Genomic DNA, 14,983 nt, shown 5'->3' on the forward strand with positions numbered 1-14,983 from the left:
GCGGCGCCCTCCCTCGGGCCGGGCAGCGGCGGGACGGGGGCAGTGCCGGCCCCTCCCGCCCGCCCCCGACGGCTCCAGCCCGGCCCCCGCGCCGCCCCGCCCGCAGTTATGCAACTGCTGCGGAAACTTTGGGCACAGGACGGCTCTCGAGGCCGGGGCCGGGTGGCCATCGGAGCCCGTCCCGCCCTCGTTCCATCCCGCGTCGCCCTTGCCGTGCCGCTGTCAGCCGGGTGGATCGGCTGGTCTCTACGCCGCCGGGACCCCGCGCGGAGCGGCTGCCCCGGTCCAGCCCCAGCTCGTGGTGCCCAGGGAACCTTTGTCTCTGCCACGCTAATAAGCTTTGCTTCGAAACCGTTGTTCAGAAAATTAATGGGTGATACTAATTTCCGGAAGCAAAATGATGCTTAAATTAGTTCAAGTACAAGTTTCATTGCATGGTTTAGTGATGCTATGGCGATGGGGAGGAATGAAGCATTCGTATTGATATGGACAGCAACCACTTCGCTGTGGTTTGGATAAGGTTTGGCCCTTTGCTGGCGAGTACAAGACCTGTGCAGAGCTGTATCATAAATCCTTCCAGCTCACTGTCCGTAGGGGCAATTTCAAGTGCAGGTGTGATGCTTCGTGGATCTCTGCTGACTGCCCATTCAGTCACTTGTCTTTGGTTTAGCCTATACTAGAAACCAGAGCTGTCATCAAAATGCATAGCTGAGGTTTTCTATAATTAATACATACAACTGTTGTTTTAATCTTGTCTCATTTTTTGGTGCACTTGGAATAACTTTTGAATGGTGATGTGACCAAAAATTGTTTAAATTCAGTAGCTGTGCCTATAAAGAATAATACTGTTCACTTTCCAACTTCAGTGTTGGTTTTTACAGAAGGACATATCCAGTGTTTTTATGACTACACACATAGAGATATCACACATTGGCTAAACAAACAGGACTCTATTTTAGTCACACATTTTGCTGTTTTATTTCTGCATTTTGGACAGACTCCAGGCTATGCTGATGATAAGAATACACCCTCAGTACTCAGAATCTACACTAGAAAAGTCTTAAGTAAGTATTTTTCTCTGAACTTTATTCCTTAGTTCTTAAAAAGAAGCATGAACTTCTCTAAACTCCATTTGACTTCTCTAGTGGAGAATGTGGGCCTGACTGAACCATCTTTGTCCCTCAAATCAGTGTTACATATAATATTGGTTATGCAGATTCTCAGAGTTGCAGTTTAAGCCCATACATGAACTACAGCTAGCTCTGTGAAACAGATCCTGTGCAATTCCTGATTGCTTTGCTTCAACAAATATTCCCTTTCATTTACTTTTCCTCACATTTCCTGTTCATATTTCCATTGGCTTTGCAGATCTCCTCCTTGAGGTTGGTTTTATTGTTCTTTGTTGTTGTGGGGGCTTGGGGGGCTTTGTTGTTACTGTTTTGAGGGGGTTTGGGTTTTTGGTTTTTGGTGTTTTTTGTTATTCTTCCTGACATCTGCTGTATTTCTGGTCAGGAAACCCAGTACTCCTGAGACTTGTTTATGTTTCCCTTCCCAAAGAATTTTTGTACCATTCTTCTACTGCTTCGTACTGGGTTCCTTGCTGCAACAAGCTCAAAGAGCAGTGCTAATCACAGCACCTGCTCCAGGGATATGCAGACATTACATATCTTTTTTCTTTCCTGCAATATCCTTATTTAAATCCTTTGCATATGAGATTCTGTGTGTATGTGGTCATTGCACAGATAATGATCTGAGTGATTTTTCATACAGCCTTTAAAAGGGCTTTTTTTGCCTCCAGGGCTCTGTATATTTGAGTAAAGACAAACCACACACTCTCTACCTGTTCCGTTCCATTCCTTTCCAGGTGACATGTCCATTCAAGGGAAGGCTCTGACAGTCTCATTTGTGGGGCCATCTCATCTATGTTAATTAGACCACTTTCATAAGCATATCATCTTATGGGTGAATATGTACACATCTGTCCTAAACCTAAGCCATATTTATTACAATTAGAACTGTCTTCTTGTCTCGGTTTTGAAAGACAGGTGTCTGCTAAGGAAGGCAGAAGCCCCCCCTTGAAGTGGCAGATATAACCCCTTTTCCCTCTAAGTTATTATATTTTGAAATCAAGGGCCTTTAGGCGAAGATGTGGGAAATAGGAATAACAGTTCTTTACTATATATATATATATATATATATATATGTATATAACCAGTCAAACAGAACAACAACAACTATGGCAGTAACAGCAATCACAAACCCAGTGCCAGCCTTCTCGGCTGTCGGGCCCTTTCCCCTCGGGTGCAGTTCCGCTCGCAGCCGGCAGGGGCGCTGGCGGCTCCCGGTGAGCAGGGCAGGTGCGATGGTTCCCCCGCAGCTGCAGGGGGCGCTCCGGAGCGAGCTCGGGACACACGCGGCACCGGTGCCCCGGGATCCCGGGAAGGGATGGAACAAAGGCTTCACAAACCCCTGGGCAGCCGATCCCGGACTCTCGGGAACAGCAGGCTGGAACGGCAGGCTAGAGCGGCAGGCTGGAACGGCAGGCTGGAACGGCAGGCTGGAGCGGCAGGGACGAACGCAAATCCCGGGTGGCAGACGAGATGTATCCAGATGGGAGAACCCCACGGAAGCCCAGGCAGGCAGGGCGAGCAGGGCTACAGCGTAGCGAAAGCTCAAAGCAGCAGCGGGGCAGGGCAGCCATAGCTCGGCCTCCAGCAGGGCAGGGAAAGCGGCTTTTGGGGTCCCGGCGTTGTTTCCAGCAGGAAGAAAGAACGGCCAAAAAGAAAGAAGCAGCAGCTCCTTTCTCTGCAGCTTCTCTCTCCGGACGCTCAGAGCGAACTGCCCCCACACCCAGGTGTAGACAAAGGAGTAGCCAGGCCCGCCCCACCCCCCTTTTTGTCTTTCTTAAGTACAGCTATTTGTCCCCTAGCAACATGCATATGGGAAAAAATTCCTTTAACAGGAAAAAAACTAAGACTAAACTGAAACCCCAACACTTCTTCAATAAGATCTATTTCATCTGCACTTTTTACTGAATAATACAATTATCTGCTATTGTACCACTTGGTGTAGACTAAAGCATTTTTCTCCAATAATGTGGAAGTGATTAGACCTGTAAGAATAAATTATAATAAATCTAGATCCATCACTGCTTTATGTTAAAGCTCTTCATAGATTAACATTTTTCTGAGAAAGCCTACATAGGTGAAGCTGCATATGTGACAGCTGTTATAAAATAAAACATTCAGGGTGTTACGAATAGATGTGAGGGTTTTGATAAGTCCCTGCCTTTTGCCCAGGCCTCCAGCAGCAGGCAGTAGCTTTACTGGGGAGGCCAGCACCCCGAAACCCACTCTTACTCATAAGTTCTTTAATAATGGCCAATTCGGTCTATCATAGAATGAATTATTTATTTAATAGACACAAAACTAACAGACGTAAGACTTTAAATAGATTATTTACTACACAGGACTAAAACAAAAAGAAACTACTACTAGACAAATACAGCACGGGGTTAAAGGTACCTATTAATTTTACAGCTAACAAAGAAAAAATATAAGTTAAGATCCAGTGTTTCTTACCATCCAATTTCTGATGGAGCGCACATTGAAATCCTTTCCCTCCATTCCCAGGAAAGTAACCGTGGACTCTGCATCCAAACTCCTGGGAGAAGTCCTGCACATTTTCAGGGTGTGTGTGTAGGAGGCTTCTGCCCCTGTGATAATTTGTGTGTGCTTTTATAGTTCGTAAAACAGTGTCTCTCAGTCAGGAATATTTATTTTTCTTTTATCTCTTCCCACATCTGCTCTCCAGACTAAGATGTTTATTCTTACCTGAGAAAGTAAGGGCCTGAGCCCTTTTGGCGCCAGGGATGAACCCTTGCTGGGCCTTTGACCTGGCCTGGGTTGTCTCTTCCATATGCACCAACCATCTGTGGTAGAGAGGGGGGTGGACATGTCCTGCCACACAGGGTCCCCGGGCTAGCCTTGTTCTTTCTGAGTAACCAAGTGACCAGCACACAGTGCAGCCTGGCATGGTTCTGCCTCTGCTTTGGGTTCACTCTGTGCAAGGAGACTCCAAGCAGGCAGTAACTACAGCTGAGTGCTCCATGTACATCTTTGAATAGCCATATAGGAACAGAAAACTTGTGTTCCCTCGAACTAAATAATGGAGAACAAAGAACACAATGGAACAGTAGTAAATTTTAAAAAGCCTATCAAAAATAAAATGGGTTAAAAGTAGCAACGTTAAATTTTTTTTAGTAGCTTGTGAAAAATGCTTTGTAGTCTCCTTGTCATGTTCAAGGGTTTCTATAAAGCAAGTGCAAATTAATTAGAGAAGATACATTAAATGTAGCTTTATATGCCATCTTTAATTTGGGAGTTTACAACAAAATCAAAAAATCCAGATCCAAGAGTGAATTCTTATTTTACCAGTATCTCTGGGTTACTGACACAGATGCCTTTTCACTCCCCAGCCTCACCTGCCCTACAGAGGCACCGGCCGCCAGCGCTGCTTGCCATGTAGTCACACTCACCAGCATGGTTTAAGTGCTAAGCCCTCAGCAGCTACCCTGGATGCTGTGAAGACAGAGAAGCAAGAACTTGAAGAGGTGTAGACCAGTTCCAACCTCACCTAAAGGCAAATCTGCCTTTCCAATAATTAAGTCTAAACCCTGCTGACGAGCAGCTGCTTTTCCAGGCTTGCTACTTCCCCCCAGAACAACCTGAAAGGTACAATTCAAAAGTAAGATGCTCGGTGTAAAGGATTTTTCTCCTTCCCTCTCTCCTTGAGTCTGTTTGTGGATCACTGCCAGAGTTTGAGCTTCTCTGTTTCACCCAGGTTCAAGGTTTACCTTTGACAATCCTCAATTGTAATTTTTTGTAAAAGGAAACGAAACCATTGTTACAGCTTTTCCTTCTACAATATTGCAACACACTGCACAAAGGAACATGCAGGCTCTCTAGTGACATTCTGTATTCTCAACATCTGCTTTCAACTGACCATTTTACTCAGAATCCCCAAGGAAAACCCTCCCCCTTCTGTTAGCACATGCTTCAGGATATGATCCATGTGTAGACTGCCAGCACTTACCATGATGCCAATCAGCTCTATAGCAGTTGGATTTTTTAAAACATTTAAGAGAAAATGGTAAATATGTTCAGATTCATCAGGCAGTAGTGACACAAAAAGTTTCTAGGATTTGTATCTAGAACTCCTATTTTGCTGCCCTGAGTTCCAGACTCAGGCTGTAGTGAGCAGAGATGGAATGAGAGATTGTATTGAGAATGAGAATGAGAGATGTATTGGCTCTTCTTGTGTTTCATCTGAAAACAGAGGTCAATTACATAAAAAACACTAATCAAAAATCCCAAGTAGTAACATTTGATCACATTTTATTACCACGTACTATATATGAAGATGTTTCTGTGAAAAAGGTCACCATGTATAGATGGTTGTGTTGGTTTTGCACACTCTGGTTTTTGGTAGTGGGAAGCCACAGAGGTGGCTTCTGTGCGAAGCTGCTAGAAGCTTCCACCATGTCCAGCAGAGCCAATCTGATGGCTCTGAAGATGGACACGGCACTGGCCAAGGCTGGGCCAGTTAGAGATAATTGTAATGCCTCTGTGGTAACAGATTTAAGAAGAACGTCAAAACAAAGAGCGGCTCAGATTTTTCTAGCCAGAGGAGGAGGTGAGAACATGTGAGGGAAAGAACATGGAGACGCCAAGGGCAGTGGAGAAGGAGGGGGAGGAGGTGCTTCAGGAGCCAGAGCCGAGATTCCTCTGCAGGCCATGGTGAGACCATGGTGGAGCAGCTGTGCCCCTGCAGCCCCTGGGGATCCCCGGGGGATGCAGAGATCCACCCGCAGCCCGTGGGGAGGTGCCCGTGCTGGAGCGGGTGGATGCCTGGAGGAGGCTATGATCCAGTGGGAGACCCAGTGGAGAGAGAGGGCCCTGCTTTCAGGCTGGAGCAGCCTGGCCTTGCAGGACTGCACCCCGTGAAGAGTGACCCACATTGCAGCAGTTTTGGGAGGACCGTGTGCCCATAAGAGGGACTCACAATGCAGCAGTTTTGGGAGGACTGCTGCTTGTGAGATTGGAATCACGTTGAAGAAGTTCACGGAGAACTGTCTCCCGTGGAAGGGACCCCATGGCCTCACAGGGGAAGGACTCCTCTCCCTGAGCAGTGGAAGAAAACCTCGGGTGACGAACTGACCAAACCCCCCCCCCCCGCCCTGTCTCTTTGCACTGTCAGTGGGAAGGAGGGAGGGCCTGGGGGAATTAAGGGTTTATTCTACTTCTCATTATCCTCCTCTTGATTTTGTTAGTAATAATTTCACTTTGTACTTCTAAGTTGAGCCTGTTTTGCCCTTGGAGTGTTTTCTCCGAGTCCTTATCTCCACTCATGAAGCCTTCATTAAATTTTTCTCTCCTCTGCCCAGCTGTGGCAGGGGAGGGTGAGTGAGCAATTTTTGTGGGTGCCTGGTATTTGGCCAGTGTCATACCACAACAATGGTAAAAGAAACACTTTACTGATTCACATATGAGAGGAACTTCAATTTGTTTACACCATCACCATGCTGCACACAGCAATTGGAGAATAGGCAAGTCCATGTTCTAGAGAACTGACTTTTCTTAAAACACTTGATTTGAAATAATACCTCTCACAGCTACAAAAATTCAAAACAGAAAGAAAAGAATGCATTTGTGAATGTAAAAACACAGTAAATAAAGAAGTTTATGGTATTTCCATGAAAGACAGTAAATACAGTTATTGTAGAATCTGTATGCTATGGTGCACCCTCAGTAGTGACACAAAAACATTGATTAGTAAAACTAGTTATACTCACAAAAGCTGCAAAATACTGCATTAGGATACAACTGAAAAGTAGCTTTTGACATAATCTTTATTAGACATTTTTTTAACAATGGAAAAGCATAATTTCTGTTGCAATAGCTGGTCGTGCCATTATGACTACTCAAACAGGGGAACACAAACTGTGGCAACACAGCACAAAGACCAGTCAGCAGAAGTTAATGCTATTCTTAACCTGCCTCTTCACCCATTACTTCGCTTTTGCAGATTTTCAGATCACCTTCATGTATAACCAGCTTGCCAGCCCAGTGGCCTGCAGAAAGCATCAGCTGCCTCATGGGGTCACAGCAGGCTCTGCTAATGGGAGTGACAGCTCAGCTACACCAGAGCAAGGTAGAGCAGCAGTGTAACATGAGCCCTCACCCTGACTGAATCCTCAGAAGCAGTCCCACGTGGACTCTCACACACACCTAAGTCTAGGTGGGAGAAACGTTCTGAAACGTTCCTGTGCAGTACAGGGGTTAAAAAAAATTTCAAAGCAGAAGCAAAAAGGGAAAAAATTACTTGGTAAATGTAACAATCAATGTACAGCTTCATGTAATAATGAGAGTTCTACTTGATGTAGGAAAGCTTAAGCAGAACTATACTAGTTTAGAGCTACAGAAATTCTCAGCATAGCATACTGAAGGCCTAAATTTGCAAGTAAAGCAAATCCAATTACCCATCTTGTCTCAGGCAGATGTGCAAAGTTGGCAGCCGAAGACATTCGGCCGGTAAATACTGGCTCAAGATCCTGGCACAGGAAAGCAGTTCATCTGATCCAGATGTTTGTTTTTCCTCAAAATGTTATTTATGAGCAGTGTTCTGAGTTGTTTCACAAACTGCTTAGTAAGAGAGCAGAGAGGAATCAAGTTTATTTCATGTTGCGCACTATTCTTCTGCAGTGGTTCATCTTCATCTCCCCCAACGCCTGCTCCAGTTGCTGGATAAGGTGGAGAAGGGTAGCAGGGTCAGTTTGCAACACCTGGGCAGTTTGATCTTCATTTTGGTTAAGATGTAGCTTCATAGTCACAGCAGGCTTGATCTGTTGTCTCAGACTTCTGCTTGCAAGCTGCAGGAGGGGTTCAGTGGGATGGGAACAGGGAAATGATTGATGGTTATCAATGTTTGTACTTAACAGTTCTCATCAGGTTTGTAGAACCTGCCTGAAGGACTGTTCAGAAACCCTTTTCATACACATTAAAGATACACACAAGCTACTATTGTGTTTTAAAATTAAGGAATACTAACCCACTTTAATCAATGCTTTCATAATGTTTCTGAAAATTAGGTGATAATCAAGACCAAATATGTTTAGTATATGTTAATATGTTAAAAACACCAATAGAGCCATGAACTCAATTTTCATCAGGCAACAAGTACTTTGCATCATTGCGTATCCTGTTTATCTCACAACTGGCTGTGGGGCACTAACAAAGTCATATCAGTTTTAAATACAAGAAGTACTGCTGCCTCAATTATTTTTACATTGTTTAGCAGGTCTTTATTATGTTAAAAAAAAGTGAAATAAACTATGGAATACTAAAAACATCAGGGAAGTCACCTGCACATCCAGTCTCCACTCCAGACTGTGGTAGCTAGGAAGCCTTGGTGCCAGCTCTCCAAGAATGCTCCTGATCTCTTTCCTGTTGTCAAGGTATAGCTGGAGCAAGGATTTGTTCAATTCATCTGAGAATCCCAAAACATGAATGGAATCTTGGAAATCAACCTCAGAAATCTAGAAATAACAATTTAGGCCTTAATATGGAACTATATAATTATTGTTTCTTGAAAACCAGGTAAAACTGTAACCAAACATCACATATGCTATGGTGCAGTTATTTTCCTGCAGGAATGTCCAAGTACAATTCTACACCTTGGACAAAACAAATATCCAGGTTTTAAAGATGTTGACGTATTACTGCAGATTTGCATGAGATTCAGGAAGTTTTTTTAAAGAAGAACATTCGACCCCCTCACATGTAAGCCTTCACATCAAAGGCCAAAACACAGCATGAGGGAGCACCTCAGCTGTGTCACAAGGCAGGACATGCTGCATGAATCCACTTGTCAGGGTGCTACTGTGCCACTGATAACCAGACTACAAACACCCAGCAGCCATCTGCATGTGAGCAGCACAAGGCACATTGTTCACGCTCCTGTCCCAAGGGCAGGAGAAGCTTCACAGGTCACGGCCTTTGCGCTGACTGCAGCAGCCTGACGCAGCATTGGGAAAGCTGTTACTGACTCCACAGAAAATGCCATCTTACCTCTCCAATGCACCACCCCACAAACACAGTCTGTAACCAACCACATTCTACCACAGTGCACTATAACCCGTCAGTCAAGAGTCCTTGTTTCAAGTAAAGGCTCTGCACCATTTCCATCCCCTCCCCACCTCCTCTTGGGAGCATGAGTTTAATCTGGCATTCCTTGTCTCTGTAGCCCTTCTCCATGTAGTCATTGCTCAATATTCTACTATATCAATAGTTACAAATCTTTCCAATGGAAACAGTAATTGTCCAACTACTAATCTTTTAGTATTTGCTTATACCCACTCAAACTTTTGATGCCAAGAGCTGAAAAAGCTCTCAAACCCACATTGGACAAAGACAAGGAATGCTGACCAGGGGGCTAGTCTAGCCCACATCCTGTAAAGTAGCTGAACAACAAACTCTTCGCTTGAGTTTTATTATTTAGAGCTTAATCCTGAAGTGAGTTTCTCCATATGTAGTAAATTACACTATTTGTCAAGTTTTCACTTCAGATACTGAATACAAATTCCAGAGTTATATATGCAGATGCAATATTTCAATAATACAACAGCATGAGATATCTTTTTCTGAAATTAAAACAATACATGTCATTAAAATTTTGAGCTATGTTTTCCCCATTTATCAGTATTTTTAGAGGTCTAAGTGTTCAGAAGACATCTCTTGAGTGTATTCCCCCCCTTACGGAAAGGTATACTTGCCATAAGCTTGGAACTCTCAGTTAGAAGATACACTAGTCCTTCTACCCCGTGCTGAATGGTGTCAACGCCAATGTTGAGCTTTCCTTTAAAGAAAGCACAAAGTGCTTTACTTGCTAACTGCCACAGCAATGAGACTCAAAGCTGCAAATTTATCCAATGCTTAACGTGCAAAATATGTTTAGGAAAGAAAAAGAGAGTTTCACACCCTTCAAATAATAATGTACAGCATATCAGAAACCCTCTCAAACCAAACCACCAAAAGCAAAAACCTAAGAAAAACACAAACCAGTGTCTTATGGCATGGTACAGAGAAGGCTTTGGGTCGGAAAAGAGATCTCTGTAGCCCTCCCCACAGAGGGCACGAAGCACCGACCCCCGCGATGCTGGAGCTCCATGCCGCCGGCCCGTTCCCTCGGCCCCGCACCGCCGTGCACCGGGGACTCGGGGGTCCTTCGTGGCCGGCGCAGAGCCCACCGCATTCCCGCCCTCCTGCCGCGAAATCACTACGGCCCGGCCCGGTCCCCCCGCTCCCTACGACCCCGCTCTCACTGGCGGCGGTCTCACAGGCCCGCGGTGCCGCTCCTCGCCGCAGCTGCTCCAGTGCCAGGCGCCCCAGCTCGCCGATGGCTGTAAAGATAGAGAGAGAAGAGACCCCGCTGCAGCCCCGGCCCGGCTCGGTTCCCTCCCGCCCGCGGAGCCCTCGCGGCCCCGACCTCCGCCGCCGGCCCGCGGCAAACAGCCCAGGTGCGCCCGGTGCTCCGCCGACAGCACCAGCAGCATCGCCGCAGCTCGGCCACCACCGCCGGAAGGGGCGGTGCCCCGCAGGCGCCTGCGCGGGGCCGGGGCCTGCGGGGACGCGGCTGCGGCCGCCCTGGGGGCGCGGCAGCTCCGGCAGTCGGGAGTGTCCTGGGGCAGCGAGGCTGTGACTTGCCCGGGAAGCTATGGGAGAGCGAGCAAGGGTTGTACCGGGGACGGACCGAGTGATGGCTCTCCCCAAGTGCGTGTTGCTGCAGCGAAACCATTCTTCTGTCTTACAGAGCTGTGCTGAAGCGGGGTAACAGATTTTGTGTTTCCTTTCCTTCCTGATTATTCTGTTATTCCACCTTCAAGCAGCAGTTCAAGCCCACTTCCATATACAGCCCCGGTAACGCGGAGATCTGGCTGTGTAATCCAGACGCTGACGCTGCTGCTCCGGTGTGCTGAAACCACAGCAAAATGCGTGTCCCTTGTTAAATAAAGCCAACAACAACCAACCAACACCCCCCTAAGTTATTAAAGTTATATATAACAACGTCTCATAACTGTTTTACCTTTAAGAGACAGTTCATTTTGTTAAACACAAAGGCTGAACAACTTTTGAAGGTTTTTTTAGAACAGAATGTTTGGAAAACGTGAGTGGAAAAAAAACCATCACTGCATTTTGTTAACACCTGGAAGCACTAGCTTTTGCTCAGACAATGCTGCAGTTTTCTGCAAGACTGGCAGTCACAGACACAGGCTATCCCAGTGACTGAAGCCAGCTTCTTTATATGGAGTAAATTACACTATTAAAACGTTGTCAAGTTTTAGCTTCAAACTCTGAATACAAATTACAGAATCATACATGCAGATGCAGTTTCAATAAGACTCCTAGGTGAAATGCTGTGTGTTCCAGCATAAGTTTTTTCAATTTACAAACTTAAAAATTGTCATAGATATATCTACATGGAAATATTTGTAATGTTATGGCTGGGAAATAGGCACAAGTTCCTGTGAAGCTGGTGGGAGTCCTTACACTCAGGTTAGTTGTCTTCTCCTCTCTCGGCCGAGAGTTTGGCTTTAGGATTTAAGACAAGACATCCTCCAGCCATAGGAACTCCACATACACATCCCTACGCCCGTGCTGCTGCGTGCTGAGGGCTCCGCCTTGGCCCCGCGCGCCCCCTGGCGGCAGGGCGGGAGCCAATGCGGAGCCACGCCCCCCAGCGGAGTTAGGCCCGCCCCGCCGCAGTTGAGCGACAGCCCTTGTGGCCAATGGGTTGTCCCAAGCCGCTGCCCGCGGCGGCGGGCGGGACTTCCGGCGCGGGCGCCGATCGCACGGAAGGCGCCATGGCGTCGGCCTAGGCCGCCCAGGGACCGCGGGGCTGCGGGCCGCAGGTGAGCGCGGGGTGGGTCCCCCGGGCAGCAGGTGAGTATTGGGGCGCGGCCGCTAGGCACCCTGGGCGCTTAGGCTGTGCGGCGGCTGAACACTTACGGGCCTGGTGCTCCATTGCGCAGCGCTTATTCGCCTCCACCCTTGGAGTGGTGAGGCGGGGCCCGGTTCCGTGGGCGGCTTAGGCCCAGCCAGGTCCGAGCCCAGCTGGAGCGGCCACGGTCCCGGCACTGCCCGGGACCGCGGGAGGGAGATGAGGGGAGCGGAGGCCTCTGGAGAGCTCCCCGAGCGTCGCTCCTGGCCCGGTGGAAGCTCGACCCCTGCTCGCGCGTTTCGTCTTTGCCGGGTGTATGATTGTTGAGACTGGCTGTGCTCCGAGGTGCTGGTTAGGTTTGCAGGATAACGAGTAGTGTGGAGTCTGACTGGCTGAAAGCCCAGTTCTTAGTAAAAACGGTAAAATTAAGGGAGAGGAATTGTTCCTGCATCTTAACAGGTGTCAATGCTGATCTTTGCGTGCGTCACTGTCCAGTTTTGTGATAGGTCTGAGGTGGAGATTTGTGTCAGTAATGATATGATGGCATCAAAATGGAAGAATTCAGATATGGGGGGATTAGAGAATGTGAGTGAGACTTACTGTTATTAGCTATCTAGTTTTTGTTCCTCTTCTGCTTATGAAATTTTGGAAGGTGCAGCCCAATCTACCAAAATATTTGGAATTTGTCACAAAGTTTCTGTATGTTCATATGGTTTTTTGTGATTGCTGTCAGGATTATAATATTATTTGGCTTTTAAATAATAGAGTTTAAGTTTGTTTCATACAGATGTACAAGTTGTTGGTTTTTTTCAGAAGTGGGAGGGAAAAGCTGTTTTACTGAGAGAGCTGAAACATGAACATGGAATTGCTTTGTGTTGTATTCTGCTCTGAAACACATTTTAAGTTGATTGAGATATAAATGTCTGAAAAATTCATTTTTATGTGTGGTTTGTGAAGCCTGATTTGTGAATATTTGCCAAAAGCTGTGAAAGTTCTTGTCTATGTCTCAAGCTGTGTAACATCTTTGTGACCTCTATCTTAAATGTGCTTAGTGTGTTTACTTCAGGGGTGTCTTACTGCTCATAACTATGCTGGTCCAGCACACTCCACATTTTCTCCTCCTCATTTCTGTCCTGTTCAGTCCTGTGACAGAGGGGTGCAGCACCTCAGGCTCAGTTTGGTTTGTGAGTTCGAGCATGGAGAGTGGGAAGAAATGCTCAAAGTTAAGGAAAACTTTGTCTTTACACACTGGCAAATCAGGTGTAAAGTGCGGAAGGTTACTGCAGTCAGGTTTAACTTATTTTATGTGATTTACAGTATAGTCCTTTTCCACACATCTGCATTTCTGTGTGCTTTGAGCTGCCTCTCTCAGCTGAGAGGGGGCATGCTTTCCAAAGAGCCATGGAATTTCAGGAATTGTGAGGCTTTTTGGCTTGCATTTGAGGCAGCAGATCCTGAGCATAGAAGAATTTGTGTGTATGTAACTTTGACCGGGAAGACTACGCTGTATATGCATGTTGTTTGCAAGCACCACTTTAATTCTGGTATTTCCTAGCCTTGCTTAATGCTCTCTTAGTGCTGTTCTCTGTGCTGAATTTACTTTGTTGGTTAAAGTGCTATGATAGCTTCAAGTGTATTGTTGCTTCTGTCATAGTAAAAATGGCTGTATTTTTGAAACAATGGTTCTTTTATCCTTCCAGTTTCACCGATGTCCTCTTTTTTAGGGCAGGCTGATGAGAGAAGGTGATAAATGTTAATTTAGTAATAAAAGTTCATTAATTTTGTAACTCACTACCATTTCTTTCCCGTGAGTGTAACTTCATTTCTGTGAACCAGTTGAAAATTTCACAAAGCATTATATGTCTGATTCTGACCAAGTTAGAATCATGAGAACTGTTTGTGAAAGTATCAGCTGTTTTCTCTAAGTAGTAATAATGAATTCCAATTATCTTCATGTTAGCTTAAATCAAATCTTTCTCTCTGGTGTTTGCTTTAATGTTGAGAACTTCACATCATGCGACAATGCTTTTTGCTTGGAAAACCCATGAAGGATAGGTCAGGACCGGAATTCTTAGGTGTTTCTAGATTCTGAAGAAGAAAGTAGTAGTGTTGGCTATGATTTCCCAGTTAAGTCAACAGACTGTTTTCAGAAGAAATATCTACAGTCAAATGAAAACAAGTTCACATGGAACTATTTATATAAGAAGCCACGATTTGGAGGTTTTTGACAAAAAATTGCTTCATCAAACGTTTTGGATGACCTAATTGAGTTGTTTGTGAAGTACTTTTAATTACTCTAGTAAAAGAAGTTAGAGGAGTTTGGATAATTATATTATTAAGCGCATACTGTCCACTTTTAAAACTTGTCTGTGAATTATTTTAATTCTTACATCTATCTTGAAATCAGAAATTGATCCATTTCTGTTGTTTTGTGTTGCAACTATTTTGTGTAATTTCCAGTAATATCTTACTTTGAGACTGGAAGAATCTCTAGAGAGACTTAGTCATCCATCTGTGGACCATACAATTCTCTTACATTCAGTAGTGAAAGGGGTTAGATTTCCTGCTGAATGTAACACTTCATTGGTGCTTGTTTTGTACCCTTGAGTATGAGGTGTACTTTATCGTGTGTATTTAAATTCTGAATGTTGGGTTTTCTAGCTTGATCATGTTTAGGTGTGAGCTTTTATAAAGGGAATAAGATACTTTGTGCTTTCTGTGTTCTTAAAGAGGTTGCTTGTCCACAGTCATGTTGTAGCTCAGCAGGAGAGAAATCTGAAGTTCCTCTGTGGACAGCTGATTGTTGTGCGTCTCCAGACTGCATTGTGCCCATAGCAGCAGTACAGACAGGGATGGTCAGTAGTGACACCTGGGTGCAGAGGCCCTGCTCTGTGGTGCTGGGTTGTGGCTTTTAGAAGCGGGCACTCAGCTGGAGGTTCTTCCTGGCTGCTGGGCACTCACAGTGACTGCCACCATTCTCATGGGG

General features: G+C 45.6%; 2 protein-coding genes and 1 long non-coding RNA gene across 4 annotated transcripts in view; 2 read left to right on the forward strand and 1 right to left on the reverse strand.

The window, feature by feature from the left end:
• Positions 1 to 72: 72 nt before the first annotated feature.
• LOC104688107 lies at positions 73 to 5,494 on the forward strand. Its single transcript, XR_751643.3, has 3 exons — positions 73 to 1,064; positions 1,865 to 1,962; positions 4,478 to 5,494. It is a non-coding gene; the product is annotated as an uncharacterized LOC104688107 (long non-coding RNA).
• Positions 5,495 to 6,711: 1,217 nt separating this feature from the next.
• Positions 6,712 to 10,648, reverse strand: COMMD2 (COMM domain containing 2). Its single transcript, XM_039557189.1, has 5 exons — positions 10,546 to 10,648; positions 10,382 to 10,459; positions 9,833 to 9,915; positions 8,423 to 8,596; positions 6,712 to 7,930 (listed from the first exon to the last, which is right to left on the reverse strand). Exons 1-5 carry the CDS (start codon positions 10,610 to 10,612, stop codon positions 7,733 to 7,735), a joined length of 600 nt encoding a protein of 199 aa, XP_039413123.1. The 5' UTR covers positions 10,613 to 10,648; the 3' UTR covers positions 6,712 to 7,732.
• Positions 10,649 to 11,879: 1,231 nt separating this feature from the next.
• RNF13 (ring finger protein 13) overlaps positions 11,880 to 14,983 on the forward strand; it is a 30,193-nt gene continuing 27,089 nt past the window's right edge. Inside the window, exon 1 of one of the 2 annotated variants that reach the window (XM_010397473.3) lies at positions 11,880 to 11,968. The gene's annotated coding sequence lies outside the window, so the exon portion shown is untranslated. Of the gene's footprint in view, positions 12,000 to 14,983 lie in introns of both variants that reach the window. The other variant, XM_010397474.2, reaches the window with a different exon arrangement.

The sequence above is a fragment of the Corvus cornix genome, chromosome 9 (assembly GCF_000738735.6).
Source record: "Corvus cornix cornix isolate S_Up_H32 chromosome 9, ASM73873v5, whole genome shotgun sequence".
NCBI classification, from domain to species: Eukaryota; Metazoa; Chordata; class Aves; order Passeriformes; family Corvidae; genus Corvus; species Corvus cornix.